Consider the following 21,267-nt stretch of genomic DNA (forward strand, 5'->3'; position numbering starts at 1 on the left):
TATTGTTGGTCTATATCTCAGGACAAAATCTTGGGATGGAAAGGTTCTTATTTTTCTCCACACTCGGTACAATAATACACGTTCAATTTGGAAGTAGATGTTTATTGGTAGCCTATCAGGTATCCATTCCTGTCTTTCCCCTTCCTAAGAGCAACCAGATTTTCCTCTGGGGGATCAATCTTCCCCCATTGTGCAGCAAGCATATGGTTTGAATGAAATTGACCCCACTTCCTGTTCTAGGTGTGGACTGTGATATCAATCCACCTGTTCATCCAATCCCTGATGGTTGAGGAAGGAACAGTCATTTAGGTTAAAGTCAATCAGAACATGACATTCATTTGACTTCAGAGACTGGTTTAGCTTGGTCCAGGGTGAAATTCAGGTGTTTATGATATGGTGGAGGGAAGAAAAGCCCTCTCTCTTGCTTTGGATAGTGTCACGAATGCCAATGAGACCTGGAATTGCTGCAACTGTTTGGTTATCATGATGGAGGCCAGTCTAGACAAACCAATGCATAGAGTGAGACTGAGCCAGGTGAACTGATGGGAATTTCAGCCAACTTCCTGGTTAAACCATGACTGAAGCCCACTCTGTACAGATGAACTAATAGTTATATATGCCAATAAATTTCTTCTGTCTTTTGTTGCTTGGAACTGACATCATCCAAACGGATAGAACTACTCTCATTTTTATTTCTTCTTAATTTTCCTTTTCTTTTACTTGACCAAGAAGTTTCTCTCAAATTTCTACTTTTGAAGGTTGTATTGTGTGTTGAACTTTGTCCTTGGAATAACATAAATTTTAAGAACTCATTTAAATTAGTTTCTAGATTTCTCTAATTTCATAGTCATTTCCTTTTTTGGTGCTTTATTCACTGGAAATTATTTCCCTGAAGCCCATTTATTAGTGTACTGAATTATCACAGTTCAAGGTCACCGTAGCAAAGTTGCCTCTTAACTTCACATTGCCAATCAATTAGTTCCTGCCAGTAAGCTGTAAATATACTATAAATATTCCTGTCAATCAGCTGTGGATACAATATGGCTTTGCATCCATTCAGACCACAAAAACCATATAATCTTAGTGGTGGAAGGAACCTTAGAAGGCATCTACTCCTGCTTAATTATTTTACAGATTGGAAAATTAGAGCCAAAAGAAATTAAATGACCTGCCTAAGGTCACACAGCTAATGGTAGGTCTCCTGTGATTCCTGGTTCTTTCCATTAAATCATGCCTCCCCATGTGCAATGAAGCCTACCAAAATTATATAAATATAACCCAGTATTTCAGGAGACTAGTATAATTCCGTAATGTCTTGTGTAACCAGTGTGCCATAAACCTTGGAAGCAACATAAAAAGGGCACTGAATTGAATTGATTTTCAAGTCTCAGTGGAAATTAATATAATTTTCTGTGGTTAAAACTCTATTTGACAATCACTGAAGATTGATTTTTAATACATTTTGGATCATAAAGTTGACCTCTTAATGCAAAAAATTTCACTGAAGATACAATGTAGATTGTTTTCATAAAACAACAGAAATTTTAAGTATGAAAGAACATGATTTTGGGTGCACTCTTCTTTCCCTACTTGAAGACAGCGATATTTATATATTAAAATTATTTTTCACATACTTCCTATAGAGCCGATACATTCCTCTGTTGTTCTCCTCATCTGTAGCATGGCTCTCATCAGAATCAGCCTGGGAGAGTTCTAAAATTAGACTCTCAGATGCATCTAGAACCAGAAACTCAGAAGGAGAGCTCAGATATCTGTATTGTTTTCAAAGTTCCTCTGGTGATTCTGCTAGTTGGTCAGGTTTAGGAAGCACAGCTCTATAGCATTCTATAAAATATGTGTCTAGAAATGTTTTACTGTGAAAACAAACAAACAAAAATACTCCAGTGTACAAACACACACACTCATTCTGTGAACAGTGGATGATGACGACAATACTTAACAAGATAAATAGTCACATCTTCTGTGTTGGTGAAAATAAGCATGCAAAAAAAAAGCCAAATTTCATTGACTCCAAGATGCACCATTATTTATGTACCACTTGGGGGAAAGGAAAGTTACTAAGCTGACATGCCATCAGTTGTAACATGCCTTGTGATTTCAGAGATGATAAAAAACATGCATCTTAAAGTGGATGAAGTACAGTAAGTTCTACTCTTGTAATTGGAGTTATAATGGTGCCTGCCAGGTTGAAAGTGAACAAAAGAGGGAGATTAACTTCTAGAATATTAGGATAAGGGGAAACCATATTAATGATCCTAGCAATGCTACTAAGAAATCTCTGTGGATCTTATATGCTTCAACTTCCAAGGCTTTTCTGATAACCAGAAATCCATCCTGCTGAGATATAAGTTCGCATGACGTCTTAGGGAGCTTTGGTTAAAATTGATGGTGGGACAAGGCCCTTCATCTACAGATCTGACTTGATGCACACCACTTCCACCCACACCCTGCCCCCCATATTCTTCTCAGAGGGGTCACAGAGAAGCAAAACACTGAAAGCAGAACATGCAAAAGAAAAAGAAAGTGACTTTTCATAAGGGTGGCACTCAATTTTTATTGTTCATGGAGGTGAGAGAATCTAATTTTAAAGGGTTTCATATTATTGTTGCTTGCACCAAAATTGTAGTTGTATTTTCTGTTAGGCTGCTCAACTTGGTTCCTATAGCCAGCTCTAGAAATGCTTTTAGTTTGTCTCACAAAAGAAAAGCCAAGATTTATTGAAAGTTTTTGGTGTTAATAGGTGAATAGTGACTGAAAAATATGGACTGAACTTATATTCTAACCAAAGTAAACCTCTTATCCTTCTCCCTCCTTGATATTCATTGTAAATAATGATGCATTTGGATTTATCTGTCCTCTTTGTTTCAAAACTACCTATACTAATTTCATGGACATAATATCCTTCCTTGTTTATAATATTAATGTCATATATTTTAGCATTCCCTCTGGCTGCCCTGCTGACTCGGTTTCCTTTGGTCCTGAGAATACCGCCTCCCTTTATGCTGCTGGCTTTTCTTAAGTGTGCCTTAAGAAAGGATTTTTTTGGATTGTGCCTTTATGTTTACCATTGGGAGTCCTTATTAGATTGTCTTGACACATCTATTCATGTAGTTTCTTTGGGAGAATGTGGGCACTGCTGTTGCAGTTTGCATGCCACACTGCTTTTAGTGAGAAAGGGGGTAGGGCAAGATATGCCACTAGGCAGAAGCTGTTTTCGTGATCTGCAGTGATTCCTCCTGTAATCAGAGTGCCCGTTTTCGTTGTCCCTAACTGGAGGCAGACTTTATGTTTAGATTTTGTGGTCCAAGGTAGGAACGTGAATAGAGCTCAACATTCATTTCTACTCCTTACGACTGACTCCAAATAATGATCCTATCCAATGTCCCAACTATGCTTGGCTTCCTCTCACTCTGTCTGTGACCCACCACTAAGTGCTCCCCTGCACGCATCCTGGCCCACAATTTCTCTATTTAACTTGATGTCATCTGCTTTCTAACATTCATGGGTTCATCACAGGTTTCAGTCATCTGAGTTTTATGTCTTATTTTCATGAGCAGTTACATATTTATGCATGTTGTATGTGTAATTTTAGAGGTTTGGTAAAGGAGGGTTGAATGTTAGTTTGCCAGATTGGAAGATTGGAGGAGGGGAAAAGTCAGGGTATTTCCCTTCCGTTTCCTCTGAGTTTTTTTGGGCATCTCTAGCAATAGTTCTGTTTTCTCTGTGGCTTCAATACCCATTTACCCCACGTTTAAGGATCCCAGACCAAGGCTAGACCAATAGCTATATGGTTCTACCCTCTAAGCTCTGTTCCCAGAGCTTGTAAATAGTGGTTTCCTGCTATCATATGCCTTTTATTTCTCTTGCCATCTCCTCTTTTCCTTGTCTACATTTTGATTGTGTGGTAACCAATCACCTGTATTAAATTCCTTTCATTTAAAATGCCTGGGACTTTCCTGCTGGTGTAGTGGTTAAGAATCTGCCTGCCAACACAGGGGACACGGGTTCAAACCCTGGTCTGGGAAGATCCTACATGCCACGGAGCAACTAAGCCCGTGAGCCACAACTACTGAGCCTGTGCTCTAGAGCCCACGAGCCACAACTGCTGAGCCTGCATGCCACAACTACTGAAGCCTGTGTGCCTAGAGCCCATGCTCTGCAACAAGAGAAGCCACTGCATTGAGAAGCCCGCTCACAGCAACCAAGAATAGCCCCCGTTCACTGCAATTAGAGGAAGCCTACAAGCAGTAACGAAGACCCAACGCTGCCAAAAATCAAAAAATAAATAAATTTATTAAAAATAAATAAAATGCCTAGAATGGTTTGTTTTCTTGCTAGTCCCTAAATGATAGAGTGGAAGACCAAAGCACGTTCTCAATCACCATATTAAAATAAACGTTTAGAAATGTTAATAATATTTTAAGAGCACAGTTGAAATGCTATTTAAAATCATCTAGGAAACCACAGATCTATTTTCTGTACCAGGTCCACAACTCCCTAGCTGAGTAATTTGACAGAGCAGTTGGGACCATTCTGGTCATTACATAGTCCGCCATTTCCAGGCATACCTGCAACTGTGCTTTAGTGACAATGATTATTTATCTAATACTGTTTATTTCCATTTTTAATTTGCAACCAGAAAAACTGTTTTCAACCTGCACTGCACCTGTTTTTATGTTCAAAAGAATTTTGATGTCAACTCCAGCCAGCTGATGCAGTTCGGTGTTGCCATGCTTGCCATGAAAGACATTACTTCAGCCACCAAAAGCCTTTAATTGTCTACATATTTTAATTTCTTTGGCAAGCACTTTGCCCATTTAACCCAAGAAATCAAAATTCTTGTATTTTCTTTGTCCAACGAGAATTCCCTCCCTGCATTGTCCTTGTCTCATGGCAAGTCAGGAAGAGACAGTTACCAAGGAGCCACTGTATGCAACTCATATTTCTCCAAGGCCCTGTTCTTCTCAAGAGCCATCAGTAGCTCTTCTCCCAATGTACTCCTTGCTTTCAATTAAAATTTTAGGTTTAGATCAGTAATTACATATTATTTTATATAGAATGATTTAATATTACCCATTAACAAGTTCAGCATGATGTTTTTTAACAAGAGATTTTTACAAGGCCTAACTTCTTTTTTTCTCATGAATATTTATACCTCTGAACTAAACACAAGAGCTTTAAGTCATCCAGGTGATGGTTTGTTCACAGGTAGTTGTAATTAAAGCAAATCTATTTTTATTTTATTTTTTGTGGTACGCAGGCCTCTCACTGCTGTGGCCTCTCCCATTGCAGAGCACAGGCTCTGGACGCACAGGCTCAGCGGCCATGGCTCACGGGCCCAGCCGCTCCGTGGTATGTGGGATCTTCCCGGACTGGGGCACGAACCCATGTCCCCTTCATCGGCAGGCGGACTCTCAACCACTGCGCCACCAGAGAAGCCCTAAAGCAAATCTATTTTAAAGTGACCTTCCATATGTGGACACATCTTGTACCTGAATTATAAACATTCATTATAATTAAATAGGACAGCTAAAATTTTCAGTTTGGATCTTCCTTCTCTAAATTTCTAAAGCAACTCAGTTTTTTTTTATAGGCCCTGAGAGAATGCAGTTTGATAACCACATAGCAGCTTTTGAAAAATAGGCCTCTGACAAAGCAGATTCCAAGCACAGTTTCACTAGAGTTTTAAAAGGACCATCATTTCTTTGTGAAATCACACACACAAAAAAAGAAAACCTCAGTCTAAAATATTTCATAAGTGTAGACCTTTTGAAGATGGATGAAGAACAGCTACAAGGCAAGAAAACAAAGTTTTCATTTCTTCTGGAACTTAGAATAGCTGCTTCTTCGTTCTGCACAATCTCACCCACTAGTAGTTTCACCCACTGGTCTGACTGAGGCAAAATAAGTCATAGGCTGTATCTCAGATATTTGTTCTGATGGTCAATGTCTTACTTCTCAAACAAGCTAAAATAAGGCACCATGAACTCTCTACAGAGGAAGTAGACAATATATATCACCTCTATACTGGTTTACTCACCCTTCCCCAGATTTCCATCTGGAAGCACCATTTTCAAGCAAGCATCACAGATATGTGGAGAGCCAAATTGGCTGGCTGTGTAAGTACTTATGCCTCAGAAAACCCTTTTATTCATGGCAAGGCTGGATTCCACTGGGACAGCCAACGTGGGCACATTTAGCATTGGCTTTTAGTCCTGGCTCATTCCTTCCCGCCTGAGTTTCTGAGCCACATATACTTTAATCATTCCAGCACACTGATTCATTGAAAAATAAACACTGAGGCGATAATTCATTAGAAAGCCTGCATATTCTTCTCCTACAGCAAGTTGAGTCTCTTCCTGCCAGAAATTGTCGGGAAAGGAGGTGTGTAATATCCTTATGTTTTGGTTTACATTGGTTCATTTTTCATCAGATTCTCCAAGCTTTGATACCTGTGGCTTAATATTCATAACATTTTGCTTGGATTTTTGACTTTATTCAAAACCCATATAACTTCCACAACCAATTGAGACAAACCAGATGAAAGATTTCAACCACATCCACTCATCAAACCAATTTGTTGCTGTTTTCTTAGGTTTCTGATTCCCCCATCTGTGTGGCTTGGTTCATGTGAGGCCAAATTCAGAAATGGGTGGGAACATATTGGCTAACTAAAGGAGTGTTAATCATTTCCACTAATAGAAGGAACCTTTTTATTGCTACTTTACTGATGGAATCTTTCCCCCAAGGCAAGAAACAATAACAAAATCCCTCCTACCTTCCTGTCTCAAAAGAATTATAATCTGTCTGGGAAACAGCCATCCCGAAGAGCTGTTTACTGAATGCCCTCAGCGGGTGGTACTCCTCTGGAAATAAGCAGCAGGTCAGGAAAGATTAAGCACTGCACTTGGAGGCTCTGGGTTCCAGTTCTGGTCTGCCATTTATATCCGTTCTGACCTTGGAGAAGAACAGTCATCCTTTACTGAACAGCTCAAATTTGCCAGGTATTTTCCATCCCTTTTAAAAATGTCAGTAATGCTACAATAATGATTAACCCCCCCCCCCATTTTATAGACTAAAATGAAATAAGGCACAGAGAGGTTCAGTGACCTGCTCAAGTACTAATAGCTAGCTAGCAATTTGCAGAGCCAGGAGCTAGCCCTGGGTTTGATTTTTGAGACAACAAAGCCTACTGCCGCTTCACTATACTATGACAAGTAATTTTCCTTTGCTGGGTTTTAGTTTTGATTTATTTTAATCTGAAAAAATAAGATGATTGGACTAAAACTTAAAAACCCCTTTGAACATGGATACCATATGATCCTATAATTGAGCCTAAGCTTTAAACGTGTAGAGATTATAGTTTGGTTCAGTTCAACCCAAACAATACACATATTTATAAAATAAATTTGGGTGGCGGTGGGGAGGGGTGGTATGAGATTAAGGGTCTGGTATTAATCTGGGAAAGCTTCCGGCCTAAAGGGTTTTCATCTGGTACAGGCAGGAAGAGACACGATGTAGGATGGCAGATGGGAGGAGGTCAGCTCCAGCCTCCGAGGGTCTCTGGGTAAACACGGTCGGGGAGGATTCAAAGTAAGAGAACATTAGCAGGTCTGACTGGCTGAATGACAGAGTCTCTGGATCAAGGCATCCATGCTGAGGAAAAGGAAAATGGGTCCTTTACTCAGTATTCTTCCCTCCATAGGAATTCAATAAACATTACTGACTGACTAGCTGAGGTGAACTGAACTGCAGAATTGCTTTGAAGCCCACAGTTACAAGCTATAATTGAGAAACTGTCAAGAGATTCAAATTCACGGAAAACCAGGAAAGAATAATGTTTCCATGTTTCAGAGCTTGCCAAAATATAGTTTCCTTTCTGCTGTTCATTTCCTCCCCCGCTTCTAATTCATTTTTTAAAACTTTTCCATCAAGGAGAAGTCTATTTTGTAACTATGCATAATTAATGTTTAGCATCTTTCTTTCTTTCTTTTCAAAATGTTGGGAACTGTAACTTTTCTAGTACCCTAGGGGGAAAGGGGCACTAGTTGTAAAGACTGTTCTATTTGTTTTCCCTGATAAAGGACCCTATTAAGAAAGGAATACTAATATCCACAGGATCGCTAGCTACCAAATAACCATAAATAAATGCAGGTTGAGAACTATAGCCCAACTCTGTACAGTGAGTTCTTCCAGTCTTTTTCCTCTAACACAGTGTTAATCGTCGGCTCCTGAGTGGCTTGAAATATGCGATCTTTGAACCTATAAAACAATCATATACACTATATGCCAGGCACCTTTTGCTAGACACTTTATGTATATTACCTTTAATCTTTGAAGCAATTCTTTAAGGAAAAGGAGATGTCAGGGCAGAGTAACATGCCCATGGTGGTAAAGCCAGGTCCCAACGCTGGTCTTTTTGACGTCAATCCCTTTCTCCTTCCCCTCTGCACCTTACAGAAGATACAGGTATATATCATTCTTTCAGAGTATCTTTGGACTAGTCCTTCACAGAATCATGTGAAATGTGCCATAAAGCACAGCCACTTATACCCAGATATGTCCCGCACCTTAGTCTGGAAGGAAATTTTCCATTTTGAAGTTAATGGGTGAAATTTTAAAGAAAGGGCATAGGTGTGAAGAACTGTTTACCAGAAAGTTAAAATTACTGTTTAAACAGACCTCTTCGTTAAGCAATAAAGGCAAACCTTGGGATGGGTGAGATCCTGCTACATTCTCACGCAGATTAATAATTGCCTTACAAACGGAGCACAGCACACCAACACTCAGTTGCTCCAGGTGAATTTCCTGCAAAGATAAACAATGACGTGGGCACTACTAAAATCAAATGCATCTGCTTAAACATATATGCTTATATGCCCATAAATGTGTTCATATGGTATATTAGGTTGTTTTCATTCGACAATTTTTTAATTAATAAAATTCACTCACAATTTGACTCTCTAAGGAAAACCCAATGATTGATCATCTTCTAGGTTATCTAATTAAGTAGGTCTAAATAAAAGTTTGCTTTTCTCAAAGGATCCATGTAATATAAATATTAAGAAAAGTACAGAGTGGATTTGTCAGCTAACTCATCTTAAGTGAAGGAAGAAGAGGTCTCGGAAATCACAATGATGTGTTCATTTCACTTTGTTGAATAAAAATGATAGACGCCATGGCAATTTCAACAAACAAAGCTAAGGAAACACAGTGTGAGGGCAGCCCATGAGGAAATTAGTAGAACATGGAGAACCGTCTTCTTGATCTCCTGATTTTTGATCCATTGCAATTTACTATGTATCTTCATGCTCTTTGAATCTGTGATTCTCTGTGAAAGTTGTTTCTTTGTTCTTAAAGCAGAAGTTAGGTGCAAATACTAGGAATGAGACAGAAGTAAACCGATGTGGTTAGCCCATGAGCTCAGGGCTGAATCCCAAGCTATAAGTTTTTCAAGTCAAAACAAATGTGTAAACTAAGAAAAATGTCTTGGTAAGTGCCACCAACCCAGCTATTCCCACAGGCACTCAAAAAGCCTCAGCTACAAAACTACTGCGGAAGAGTTGAGTATTTGGAGACGTTAGCTAGGATAGCCTCAGTCAGCAGATAGCATTTGGATCAATAATCACTCCAAAAATAATCACTCCAAACGCAGTCAAAGGCTTCTTATTGTTTATATTAGATTTATTTGTGTATTCGCACGCTTACTCTTGCCACTAAAATAGCAAGTCTTTTGTTCAAAGTAGAAGACTGCCATTATTTTATTTATTTCATGCCTTCATGATTAATACATTGTCCTCCTTCTATGGCACCACTAAGAAACTTGGTATGTTCTTTTCTGGCAAATTCTTGAAGATAAAAATTCAATAAAGACAGAAATGTTAAATTTCTTGAAATCAATTTGGACCATTTTTCAGTTCTTTTCTCTATAATTCCTCCTTTTTCTTGCTTTTTAAAAAAACATGACGCAAAGCTTAGGCTCAGAAGAATTTTATTTTCAAATTCCAAAATTTAATTAGAAAACCTTACTTATTAAACAGTAACTGGATATCAGTTTAGAACCATTTTCCCCCAAAGGGCTGGCAGTATACGTGGGAGTCTTTGAAATTTTCTGGCACCTTTAGCCTTTCCTTTCAGGGGAAGAACTTGCCCATAGAACTGTTTCACTACAGTCTTATTAAGCAACTAGTGACAAATAATATTTTTACATCAACCCAGGGAGATAATCTAAATACCTTGAATTATTGGCTCACTGTTCTGAAAATGTTAAACATATATTGCCCTCATGTTTTAAAATGTATCCTAAGAAACAGACTTGCCTGGTCATTGCAGTGGACAATCTCTAGAGTGTGGGCCCCATTCACAGAAGTAACTGATATAATTGTCTGATATCTAAGTTATTGGTAACCTCCACCAGTAGCATACAAATGAACTTATTTACAAAACAGAAATGGACTCACAGACATAGAAAACAAACATGGTTACCAAAGGGGATGGGGCGGGGGGAGATAAATTAGGGGTTTGGGATTAACATATACACAGTACTATATATAAGAGAGGTAGACAACAAGGACCTACTATATAGCACAGGGAACTCTACTCAGTATCTTGTAATAACCTATAATGGAAAAGAATCTGAAAAAGAATAGATAGATGTGTATAACTGAATCACTTTGCTGTACACTTGAAACTAACACAACATTGTAAATTAAGTATACCTCAGTTTTAAAACTGTAATTATAAAGAAGAAAACCAAACCTTCACTTTATGTTACTGGATTAGGCACCACACAATCATGTGCAATAGACACAATCTGTTCCTGCCACTAGCTCCAGAAATAAAAATGACTGTGTCTTCATGTTATCACATATAATGTATGTTAATTCCATCAATGTGATTTGAGTCCTGATTTCTAGTCTGCCTTAGTATAAGAAAAAAAATGAAAAAAAAAATTGTGTTGACCAGAATTCTTTTCAGGGAAGACACTGAAATTCTTCAGAAAAAACTTTCATAGACTCTTGGGATTAAAGGTACAAGTAAAAAAAAAAAAAAAAAAAAAAAAAAAAAAAAGGTACAAGTAAGGCTGCTCTTCAAACTGTTCTGCAAGACCAAGTGGAAGAATTTCCTGGTTATATCAGAGTGGTATGGACAGGAGTGGAAATTAAAGGAAAACGGAAGAAGAGGAGAAAAAAGAGTGCTAACAAAAATCTGTCACTCCACAGTGAGACCCCATTCACCTAATATCTTCCATAAAGTTACAGAACCCCAAGCTGCTTCAGTTCATGTAGATGAATCAGTAAATTTATTCACTTTTTAACTTAGTTATTAAAACAGGTGACAGGAGGGCAGCTGGGACTGCAGGTTTTAACAGAGAAGTGAAGTAGACAAAGAAAGAGGAGATAAACTTTAAATCAAATTTTACTAATACCCCAAGGGGAAAATAGGCCCCAAATGGAGTATGGGTTGCATACGGTTTTTCCAGACCTTTCCAAACACTGCACATTGAACTTCCCAAGCACAATAAATAGTCTCATACTGTATATAGAAAACTATCTCCTGAAGGACACTGCCGTTTGCCCTAGTCTCATATGAACTTCTTTACTGAATATTCCTATATCATATAGACTTAACTTTTATGCCTATAATCCTGATATTCTTCAGTTAGATTACAGCAGAGTTATGGACAAATAGAGGTATTTCAGGTGTCCTTTTACACACAGATTTCAAAATAATGTACATCTTTCAAAATGTTTAGACTTTATCATGAATTACATATTTTCAAAGTATGAAGGTGAAGTAAATTAAAAATTCTCTTTATGCTATTACCATGTGGAAATCCCCACATAGGGGCTGATAAAGAGAAATGCTTGTCACCGTTTTTGAATGATATGGGGAAATTAGTCTTGAATAATGCAGATTATTCAGGGTAGTTGGGAATGTTTCTTTGGCATAGAGTATGATCACCCTGCTGTTAAAGAGATTGGAAGAAGCATCAGAGAGTAGCTGGCATGAGATATGGAACTTGAATGACAGGGCTATAACAGGCAGAAATGAGAAGATATCATTTAGAAAGAGGGAAGACATGGGGACAAGAAATCAGATGTGTTTGGGGGAAGAGCCTACAGTCCCATTCATCTGTAGGGTGAGGTCCAGGAGTCAGCCTTGGGAGCCAGCTCTTGGCAGGAGTGTCAGTGTTCTCATGATTGAACAGTGGTCAGCTCCTTCATTGAGCTTTTTATGAAGCAGGCGTTGACAAGAGGAAAGCAGAAAGGAAGAAGTTGGAAGATGCTAAGTGTTGACTACAGCTGGCAAATGGGTGTGATTGGGCTCAAAATTATTAATGTATGACTGTTGCCAGCCTTTCCCATCTACCAACTGGCTCAAGAGGGGTCTTGCTTTTCTATGCCATTTCTTCCCTTTCTCCAGCCACCTAGGAGGCCCTTGTCTTGTCAGTTTCATTCTGTAGGTTCTCACAATCAAGAATGGAAAGTAGACAAAAGAGCACATAATCAGAGAGGCAGAAGAAGGCCTGTGCTATTGTTATTGGAATATAAAGGAATACAGCAATCTTCAGGAAAACCCCATACACAAGCTGAAAACAGCTTTCTTTTTCTTTTTCTTGTTTTTTTTAAATCCAAAGCAAAGTTAGATAATAAGAACCAGAAGTTTAAGGAATATCCTCTGCAGGGGGTAGCTCAGCACCATTGTAATTTGGACATAAATATAAATTATATTCATTGGTTAGTGGGATCAGGGCTATTATGGTAGGCATAAATAACAGACTGGGGAGATTTTGCTTAATTAGACAAAGACTAGGGAGACATTGAGGGCTCCTGAACAAGGTGGTGATGTGATTAGTATTCTTCTTTAGGAAGAATTATCTAACAGCTTTATCCACATAAATGAGAGAGGAAAAAAATTGAAGACAAGTAAAATCAGATAGACTTTGCAATATGCCAGGTTAAAGGGAGTGAGGAACTAAAAGGGGAGAGTGAGGACAGAGAAGAGAAGATGGCAAGGTATTTGGAAAGCAAGCTCAACAGTACCATTATGAGAGGAAAAGGAAAAGAGATGACAATTTCAAGTTTGAGGCCACAGAAATTGAGGGAATAGAAGTGCCATTAACAAAAGTGAGGCTACCAGAAGGAAAAGCTGACTTCAGGGCAGACATCATTAGGTCAATTTTACATACATTGTTTTTTATGTACATCTGGGTGAGAATGTCCCGTGGACAAATGGAAATGTAAGCTCCAAGAGGAAAGGCCTGTGTCTGTCTTGCTCCCTTTGCCCCATGGTATCTCTGAAGCCCAGCATATAACAGGTGATCAATAAACACTGCTGAATAAATGAAGAATGGCTGAAAGTCTACCCAATACTCTGAGTTCTTATGATAAATGATTACAGTTTTTCATGCTTGTTTCTCTTTATTTATAGATTCTGCTTTATACACATGCGTCTTAGATCTCCATTTCTGAGTGCCCTCAACCCTTGTTTGTTGAATTAATGTTAGTAGATGCTCTTTAGTCGTAGTTTATGTACAACCCCATTCACAATTCTCATCTGCTTTTAGCATATTCAAATAAGATAAAATTCACTAAATGCCATATTAATATAAATAGAGAAATATACATATCCCTAATACTTAGTTTAAGGAAAGAGCAACACATATAAGTAACTACAAGTATAACTACGTAAATAACCATCAGCATTTCAACATTTGGTTATTCTGTTTGGTTAAGAGCCTACTTGAAGTTGTCAGATATTACATTTCCTTTCAACTACAAAGAGCCTGAAAAAGACTGTTGGGCAACAACCTGGAAAAGATTATTTAAAAGGTAAATATGGGTCCTGGTCGAAGATGGCAGCGGTAGCTGGAGCCCAGGTTTCTGGGCTGCTAGGTCGTTCCCGGCTGTCGAGCCAGCCTATGTCGAGTGGTGCCCACAGTGGCGCCCACAGCGAGGAGGGCTCAGATCGCCTGTGGAAGGCCCTCACCTTCTTCGTGGCGCTCCCCGGGGTGGGAGTGAGCATGCTGAATGTCTTCCTGAAGTCGCACCACGGAGAGGAGGAGAGACCCGAGTTCGTCGCCTACCCCTATATCCGCATCAGGTCCAAGCCCTTTCCCTGGGGAGATGGTAACCATACACTTTCCATAACCCTCATGTGAATCCGCTTCCAATTGGCTATGAAGACGAACAAAGAGAACCTGGACCACTACCCAGTGAAGACCACAGCACTGGTTTGAACCATTACTCTGCACACATGGACCAGAAAATTGTACGGGACCTTAAGCTCACCTCCTTGTATCCAGTGATGACCATTATACTGATCTTCCATCCCTTTGCTTATAGCAGGAGATGGCTTAAATAAATAACTGAGTCACGAGCTGAAAAAGAAAAAAAAAAAAGGTAAATATGTTTTAATTTCATGAATGGCTGGAGATTCCCTATACTCAGCAGTAACATATGACTCACATTTGTCCATGGCACAAACTTGTAGAGTAAATACAGATCACAAAACTGACTGTCTCACAAGGCTCCTGTGATACAAACTTTTCCCAAGGTCCTCTCTCTCCTGCTGCAGTGTGTGAGGGCCTCCATAAGGAACATGGTGTTTCTATTTCAGAAAAACTGCACATCCCATATTCTATTTTAAAAGATTTGACAATGTATGAGCAGTGTATATATTTATATTGAAAAGGTCTCTTTGGTCATTATGGATGATTCACTGGAGATGTTCCTCATAAGCATGGTTTAATAGTAAAATATAAATTCAAAATTTTAATCTGCAGTGATTCGCCCTACCCCTTGGACTGAGATGGCTTCATGAAAGTTAGGGTTTTTTTTTTAAAGGCAAACCTTGAAAACAACATCTGGTGTTGAGTTCAGAAATTAGAACCAGATATGCTTCCTTATCCATATTTTGGTTCACATGAGTAGGCTGCCAGAATGGTGAAAGGGAAAAGGTTTGCTAATTTAATTTTTGTCTTGTTTTGAAAGAAATAATAGAAATATTTTTATGCTCAAAGTAGTTATGGGTCTTTTTAAGTATACAGAACATCCCTGAATATACATAAAGAAATATTAGAATTAATATAAATTTTAGGTAATAGTTAGCATTGTAACAATTCACATTCAAAGGATTCGCCAAGGGTTTCCTCTAAGTAACAAGAGCTAGACAGTATAAAGGCCTCATAGATTGCTTTTAAAACCAGTTTTCCAAATAATTTATGGTATATGTGTTCCCCAAGAAAACTGAGACAGCTAATAACTATTTGATTCAGCTATATTTCGAGCATTAGTATACATCCCATTCAGAATGCCAACATGAAAGAGCAACTAGAATTTTTGTTTTCTAAAACTTCAACAATAACTAAAGGTATGCACAGAAGTGTTGGGGATGGTGATTAATAGAATTCTAATTTGGTGTTTATAATTTACCAAGCACTACAGAGCCTATTTTATTTTGCATTTATAATAAGCTTAAAGTAAACCAAGCATATATTGTTATTTCCATTTAACAGATGTTAAAATTGAAATCTTCAAACATAATGTGTTACATAGTTACTTTCGTAGATCCAGTAAGTACTAGAACCTAGATCGTCTGTATCTTAGAGCTTTTTCTATTATTTCATAATAGCTTTCTGCATGATGATAATCCAACAAACTGTATCCCTTATTGGCTGGTATTTGAAACCTAGGTTTTAACTGCACTCAATTCTAGAAAAATCAATCTGAGCGAAACATCAGCATTAAAAAACAGACATACTAACATTGCACTTGGAATATCTGTGTGGTAAGGAATCCATTAGATCCGGAACTCATTACTTTGACAGGATATCTCTATTAATGAATTGTTCTAATTGACTTTGTAAGTATGATTTTTATCTTCTACTTTTTTTCAATTGTTTTACATGTAAGTTTCTCCATAATCTTTCCATTTCAAGCAATTCTACATCATGAAAATATGTCCTTTGTTCATCCAAGTGTAGAAAGGGTATAACATTGTCTAATGCATTTGCTACATCAATAAGATTTATTTTCCTTTTTTGGTGGGGTGGGGGTGAAAAGGCATCTTTTAAATTCTGCTCTACATCTTACAAATGAGAAAATTGAAATGGAATGTTTCCCTTTTTTAAAATAGGGTTTTTCTTGGTGGCATAGCCCTTTGGCTATTCTGTTGAGGTCAAAGTCTTATTCCAGCACTAGATTATCGGGTTTCCCAAAATGAGCATGAACCCTGGAACATTTTGCCTTTTTCTTAGTCCCTCCCCAAATAATGGATAGTCAATCCGTCTCTTTATATGTGATTAATAGCAACAACAACAACAATAATAGATGTCTTTCATTATAAAATTTAGTGTTTCCAGGTGTGGAAAAACAGTAAGAAGGGATGAAAAAATTACAAAATAATAATGATAATGCATACTTTTTTTGTACTTTACAGTTAATACAATTTGGCTGACTCCTCAAAATCTATGATGTAGGCAGTGAAATTTTTATTCTCTCCATGCTCAAGAGATAAGTAGGGGCTCAGAGAAGATAAATAAGGTGTGCAAGTTGATATGCTCAGTAAATGGCAGAGGTGGATTAAGAATCCAAGCAGCTCTGCTCTGCTACTGATTTGCAGTGTTTATGCTACCAAGTTCTCTAATTCTGAAGCTACATTCACTTTGAATAGCCAGATGAGACAAGTGCAGACCGGTCTGAAATTCAGGAGCTCTGAATTCCTGTCTCCACCCCATTTGGCCTGATTTAGTATTCTCAAGTAGCATGACATCACAGTTAAGTGCATGGGCTCCAGAGGCACCCAGACCTGGCCTTACATCCCCATTCCTCCACTTAGCATCTCAAGGAAGCTTCACAAGTTAGTTTTTCCAAGATTTAATTTCCTCATCTGTAAAACAAAAATTGTTATGAAACTTAAATATAACAAATGTAAAAGTCTTGGCCACAATAAGTATTGGATAAATCATTGCTACTAGCACTTCACTTTATGCTGATTTCTCTTTTCCCATTAATACATATATTTCTTGGAGGAAAGAAAGTGAAAACCCATATAGGTTTCATCACACACAAAATGCTGACCACACACAGAGAGCCCTCCCCCAGGCACTTACGTTCTACCTTAGACACCTTGGAAGTATTGCAAAGGTTCTTGAATCCAGATGTACAAGAATAATTTCTTTGAACTGAATAAGTAGTATGTCTTACAGAGCTATGTGACTCTATTTCTTTTATCTCTAGCGTTTTGATCTCATAATAAATAAACTGAAAATTTACTAAAAAGGTTTATTGAATTCCAGTATAGATTTTCTTGATCAACAGATGGTTAGAGTATTACCATAATTGTAGATGGGGTAGGAAAGCATTGCTTTGTGAAAATATCTGACATTATTCAAAAGGGATGGGAATCAATGTTAGCTTTCAAACCTCAATCAGCATGAATTCATAAGTATTTCTAAAATCAGATGGTACAATTTGATACTGATTCCTAGAGGTGAGAGGATTCCTTTTAATTTATGGCTTGGATTCGTTTCCTTGAATGTATCCCAACGACTAAAAAAAGATCATGTTTGATGAAATAATCATAGTTAACAATGAATGCCCTGTTTTTTCCTTGTCTCCTTTTAATTCTGTTACCATTCCAAAAATGTAGGATTGGAATACAGTAGTAATAAATGTAAAGGTGAGAAACTCAATTATAATTCCAAGGGACTCATTCAAAGACACCCCAAAATCTTTACACAAATATTAGATGTTGATAACTGCATTAATATACTTATGTACATAAATTCAGAGTATTTCTGTATCACTTACCATGTTCTCAGTCACAAGTAATAGGAAGCTCAAAATGGATTAAACATTAAGGAAACTATTGGCTTTCATAGCTGGAAATTCAGAGGTAAGGTGAACTTTGGAGGAGGCGTTATCCAGTGGTTCTGGTTGGGTTCTCCGACAGTTTTCTCAGCTCTGTCCCACTCCTCAGGATGGAGCAGAATAGTTTCAGAAGATACAAACACCACAACAGCAAATGACCACAGCCAAGAGAAGAAAAAAGTAGCTTTCAGAACTCTCTCATAAAAGAGAGAGAACTTCTTTCTGAATCCCCCAGCAAATTCCCCCTCAAATGTGTTTGGTTGAAATTGAGTTGCATGCTCATTTTTGTTCCAGTGTTTGAGGTGGTAGAGTGATGGAATTATGGCCACTCAAGGTCAACTTTCCCTGAGGTACTTGGCTGCGTAATAAAAGGGTAATGAATGAAACAAAACTGAGATTCTCTTGGGTAGGAATAAATGGAGAATATGTACCTCTACATAGGCAACGATCAGTGTCTTCTGCCTCTTTCAATATCTACCCATTCATTTTTCTAAGAGGTATTAACTGAGATAGTTAAGATCCTGAAACACAAATACTCCTTCTGATATACTCTTGGAAGAAAAGTACAAATATTTTAAGTATTAAATAAACTGGCTTGAGCTATGAAATTCTTATATTGCTGGCAAGCAACCATGTCACAAGTCATGGACAAGATTAAACTTTAAGTTTAATGGCTGGGATAAATCCAAGTATAAGAAAGGAGCACTCTGCAAATATGTTTCATGCTCATACAATGGTGCATATCACCTCTTAAAAATGTAAACCAGAAGATTTCATGCAAACTAGCATTAAAGAGGAAAAACACATTTTCTCGTAGAAAGCCCTCAGCTTTGGGATAGGCATTCAGGAGTGGGATGGTATTAAGATTCATATAATGCCAGATGCTACTATGATCCACAAATTAATTTTAACCAGTGATCTGTCCAGAACCCAGTAACAAAAATACTTCCCTGGAAATGAGATTTTACTTACAAAAAGAGTTGTATATGACTGTTAATGTTTACCATGATTTTTAAAAATGAAAAATGAAGATTTTCAGAGGTCTAATGAAGCCAAGAGGAAAATAAAGACTTTCTGGAAATGGTATTTTGGATAGTGTTGACTGCATCAAAGTAGGAAATATTTTTTTTATTTTAGAATTTCTTTTTACTCATGCTCTATAATTGTTCTTAAAGCACTTACAAATCTCTTCCCCAAAGATTTTGGGCTTTTCTTTATATATATATATATATTCTTTTTTTTTTTTTTGTAATGGTGATCATTTATTGAGAACCTATTATGTGCCAGGCACTGTTCTAAGCTCCTTAAATGTACTAACAAATTTTGTAAAGCAATGACTTTTTCTAAAAAATTATTTATTTATTTTTGGCTGTGTTGGGTCTTCGTTTCTGCGCGAGGGCCCCCTCCAGTTGCGGCGAACTGGGGCCACTCCTCATCGCGGTGCGTGGGCCTCTCACTGTCGCGGCCTCTCTTGTTGCGGAGACAGGCTCCAGAAACGCAGGCTCAGTAGTCGTGGCTCATGGGCCAAGCTGCTCCGCGGCATGTGGGATCCTCCCAGACCAGGGCTCAAACCCGTGTCCCCACACTGCTCGTCCGCCCCATCTGGGCACTCCTGCTCTCCGCTGCAGAGTCAGGCCACAGGAATGCATCTCCCACCACATGCAGCTTGCCTTGTCATCTGACACTGTATTTCATCGGTCGCTGAGCCCCCGAGGCCGCCCACCGCGGCCAGCACGGGCGGCAGGAGCCGAAGGAGCGACCGGAGTCCCATGGCCGCAAGGAGACAGCGCGGAGACCCGGGCGCGAGGCGCGCTGCGCGAAGACGCCACAGGCAGGCGGAGCGCACGGGCCGCCCGGGCGGCTTTATATATTCTTTTTTTTAATGTGACTTTATTTGGAAATAGGGTCTTTTAATTTATTTATTTTTGGCTGCATTGGGTCTTCGTTGCTGCACTCAGGCTTTCTCTAGTTGTGGCGAGCAGGGGCTGCTCTTCCTTGCGGTGCACGGATTTCTCATTGCAGTGGCTTCTCTCGTTGCGGAGCATGGGCTCTAGGCGCGCAGGCTTCAGTAGATGTGGTGCTTGGGCTCAGTAGTTGTGGCTCACGGGCTCTAGAGCTCAGGCTCAGTAGTTGTGGCACACATGCTTAGTTGCTCCGCAGCATGTGGGACCTTCCCAGGCCAGGGCTCAAATCTGTGTCACCTGCATTGGCAGGCAGATTCTTAACCACTGCACCACCAGGGAAGCCCTGGGCTTTTCTTTAAAACTAATTTAACTTTGAAAAATTATTGTTTATATTAATTGATTAAGTATTTATAAAACAGGTACTATACCAAGAAAGAATTAAAATGCATAGTTCTGCCCTCAAGAATTTAAAATCTATTTGAGGACATCAATCCAAAAATATAAGAAACAATAAACAAGAAATGATAGCATTTAATTAACCACTAAATTGTGAATCAAGGCATAGTCATATAGAAAAGACCAGATGAGGAAAATCATGTACTTCAGAGAAATTACAGAAGCCTTATTAACGTCATACTAACATCTATTGAATACTCACCATGTATCAGATATGTTTAATAACATATCATTTAATCCCATTACAACCCTATACATTCCAATCATTAGCATCAATATTTTACAGACAAAGAAATTGAGGCCTAGAGAGATTAACTTGCCCAAGTTGAAAATTTAGTAAAAAGCAGAATTGGGAATTGAGCCCATAGAGTCAAATCCTACCGTGTGGTTACTTAGTTACTAAGGTATTCTGCCTCCATGGAATATGACAAACTTGGTGAGCACTTTCAAGACTTAGAGGTCCTTCTAAATCAAGGAGGATAGAGAGAGGTATTTTAGGAAGGAGGACCAATACCAGTGAAGGCATAGTTGCCGGAGTGTCCATGGTATATATTAGGGCCCTTAAAAGAAAATGCGCAGACTGAGTCTGAAGTTTGAACCAGGTCAAAGAGAAGAAAAGATTGGACAAATTCAGTGGAGTTGGGTTACAGAGATTAACAGAGGCATTGATGAGTTTTACAAAACAATTTCTCAATATAAATTAACCATTTAAAGGACTTCCCTGGTGGCGCAGTGATTAAGAATCCACCTGCCAATGCAGGGGACACGGGTCCGAGCCCTGGTCCAAGAAGATCCCACATGCCGCAGAGCAACTAAGCCCATGCGCCACAACTACTGAGCCTGAGCGCCACATCTACTGAAGCCCACATGCCTAGAGCCCGTGCTCCACAACAAGAGATGCTACTGCAATGAGAAGCCCGCACACCGCAACGAAGAGTAGCCCCCGCTCGCACAAGTAGAGAAAGCCCATGCACAGCAACGAAGACCCAATGCAGCCAAAAATATAAATA

At 38.7% G+C, this 21,267-nt stretch overlaps 1 protein-coding gene across 1 annotated transcript; it reads left to right on the forward strand.

Moving 5' to 3' along the window:
* Positions 1 to 13,879: 13,879 nt before the first annotated feature.
* LOC132518132 (cytochrome c oxidase subunit 6A1, mitochondrial-like) lies at positions 13,880 to 14,185 on the forward strand. The gene has a single exon (XM_060146141.1). The coding sequence runs from the start codon at positions 13,880 to 13,882 to the stop codon at positions 14,183 to 14,185; it is 306 nt and encodes a 101-aa protein (XP_060002124.1).
* The last annotated feature ends 7,082 nt before the right edge of the window (positions 14,186 to 21,267 follow it).

This window comes from Lagenorhynchus albirostris, chromosome 3, assembly GCF_949774975.1.
Source record: "Lagenorhynchus albirostris chromosome 3, mLagAlb1.1, whole genome shotgun sequence".
Classification (NCBI taxonomy): Eukaryota; Metazoa; Chordata; class Mammalia; order Artiodactyla; family Delphinidae; genus Lagenorhynchus; species Lagenorhynchus albirostris.

Coding starts and splice junctions, on each gene's coding strand:
- LOC132518132 (XM_060146141.1), top strand. CDS start 13,880: ATGGCAGCGGTAGCTGGAGCCCAGGTTTCTGGGCTGCTAGGTCGTTCC.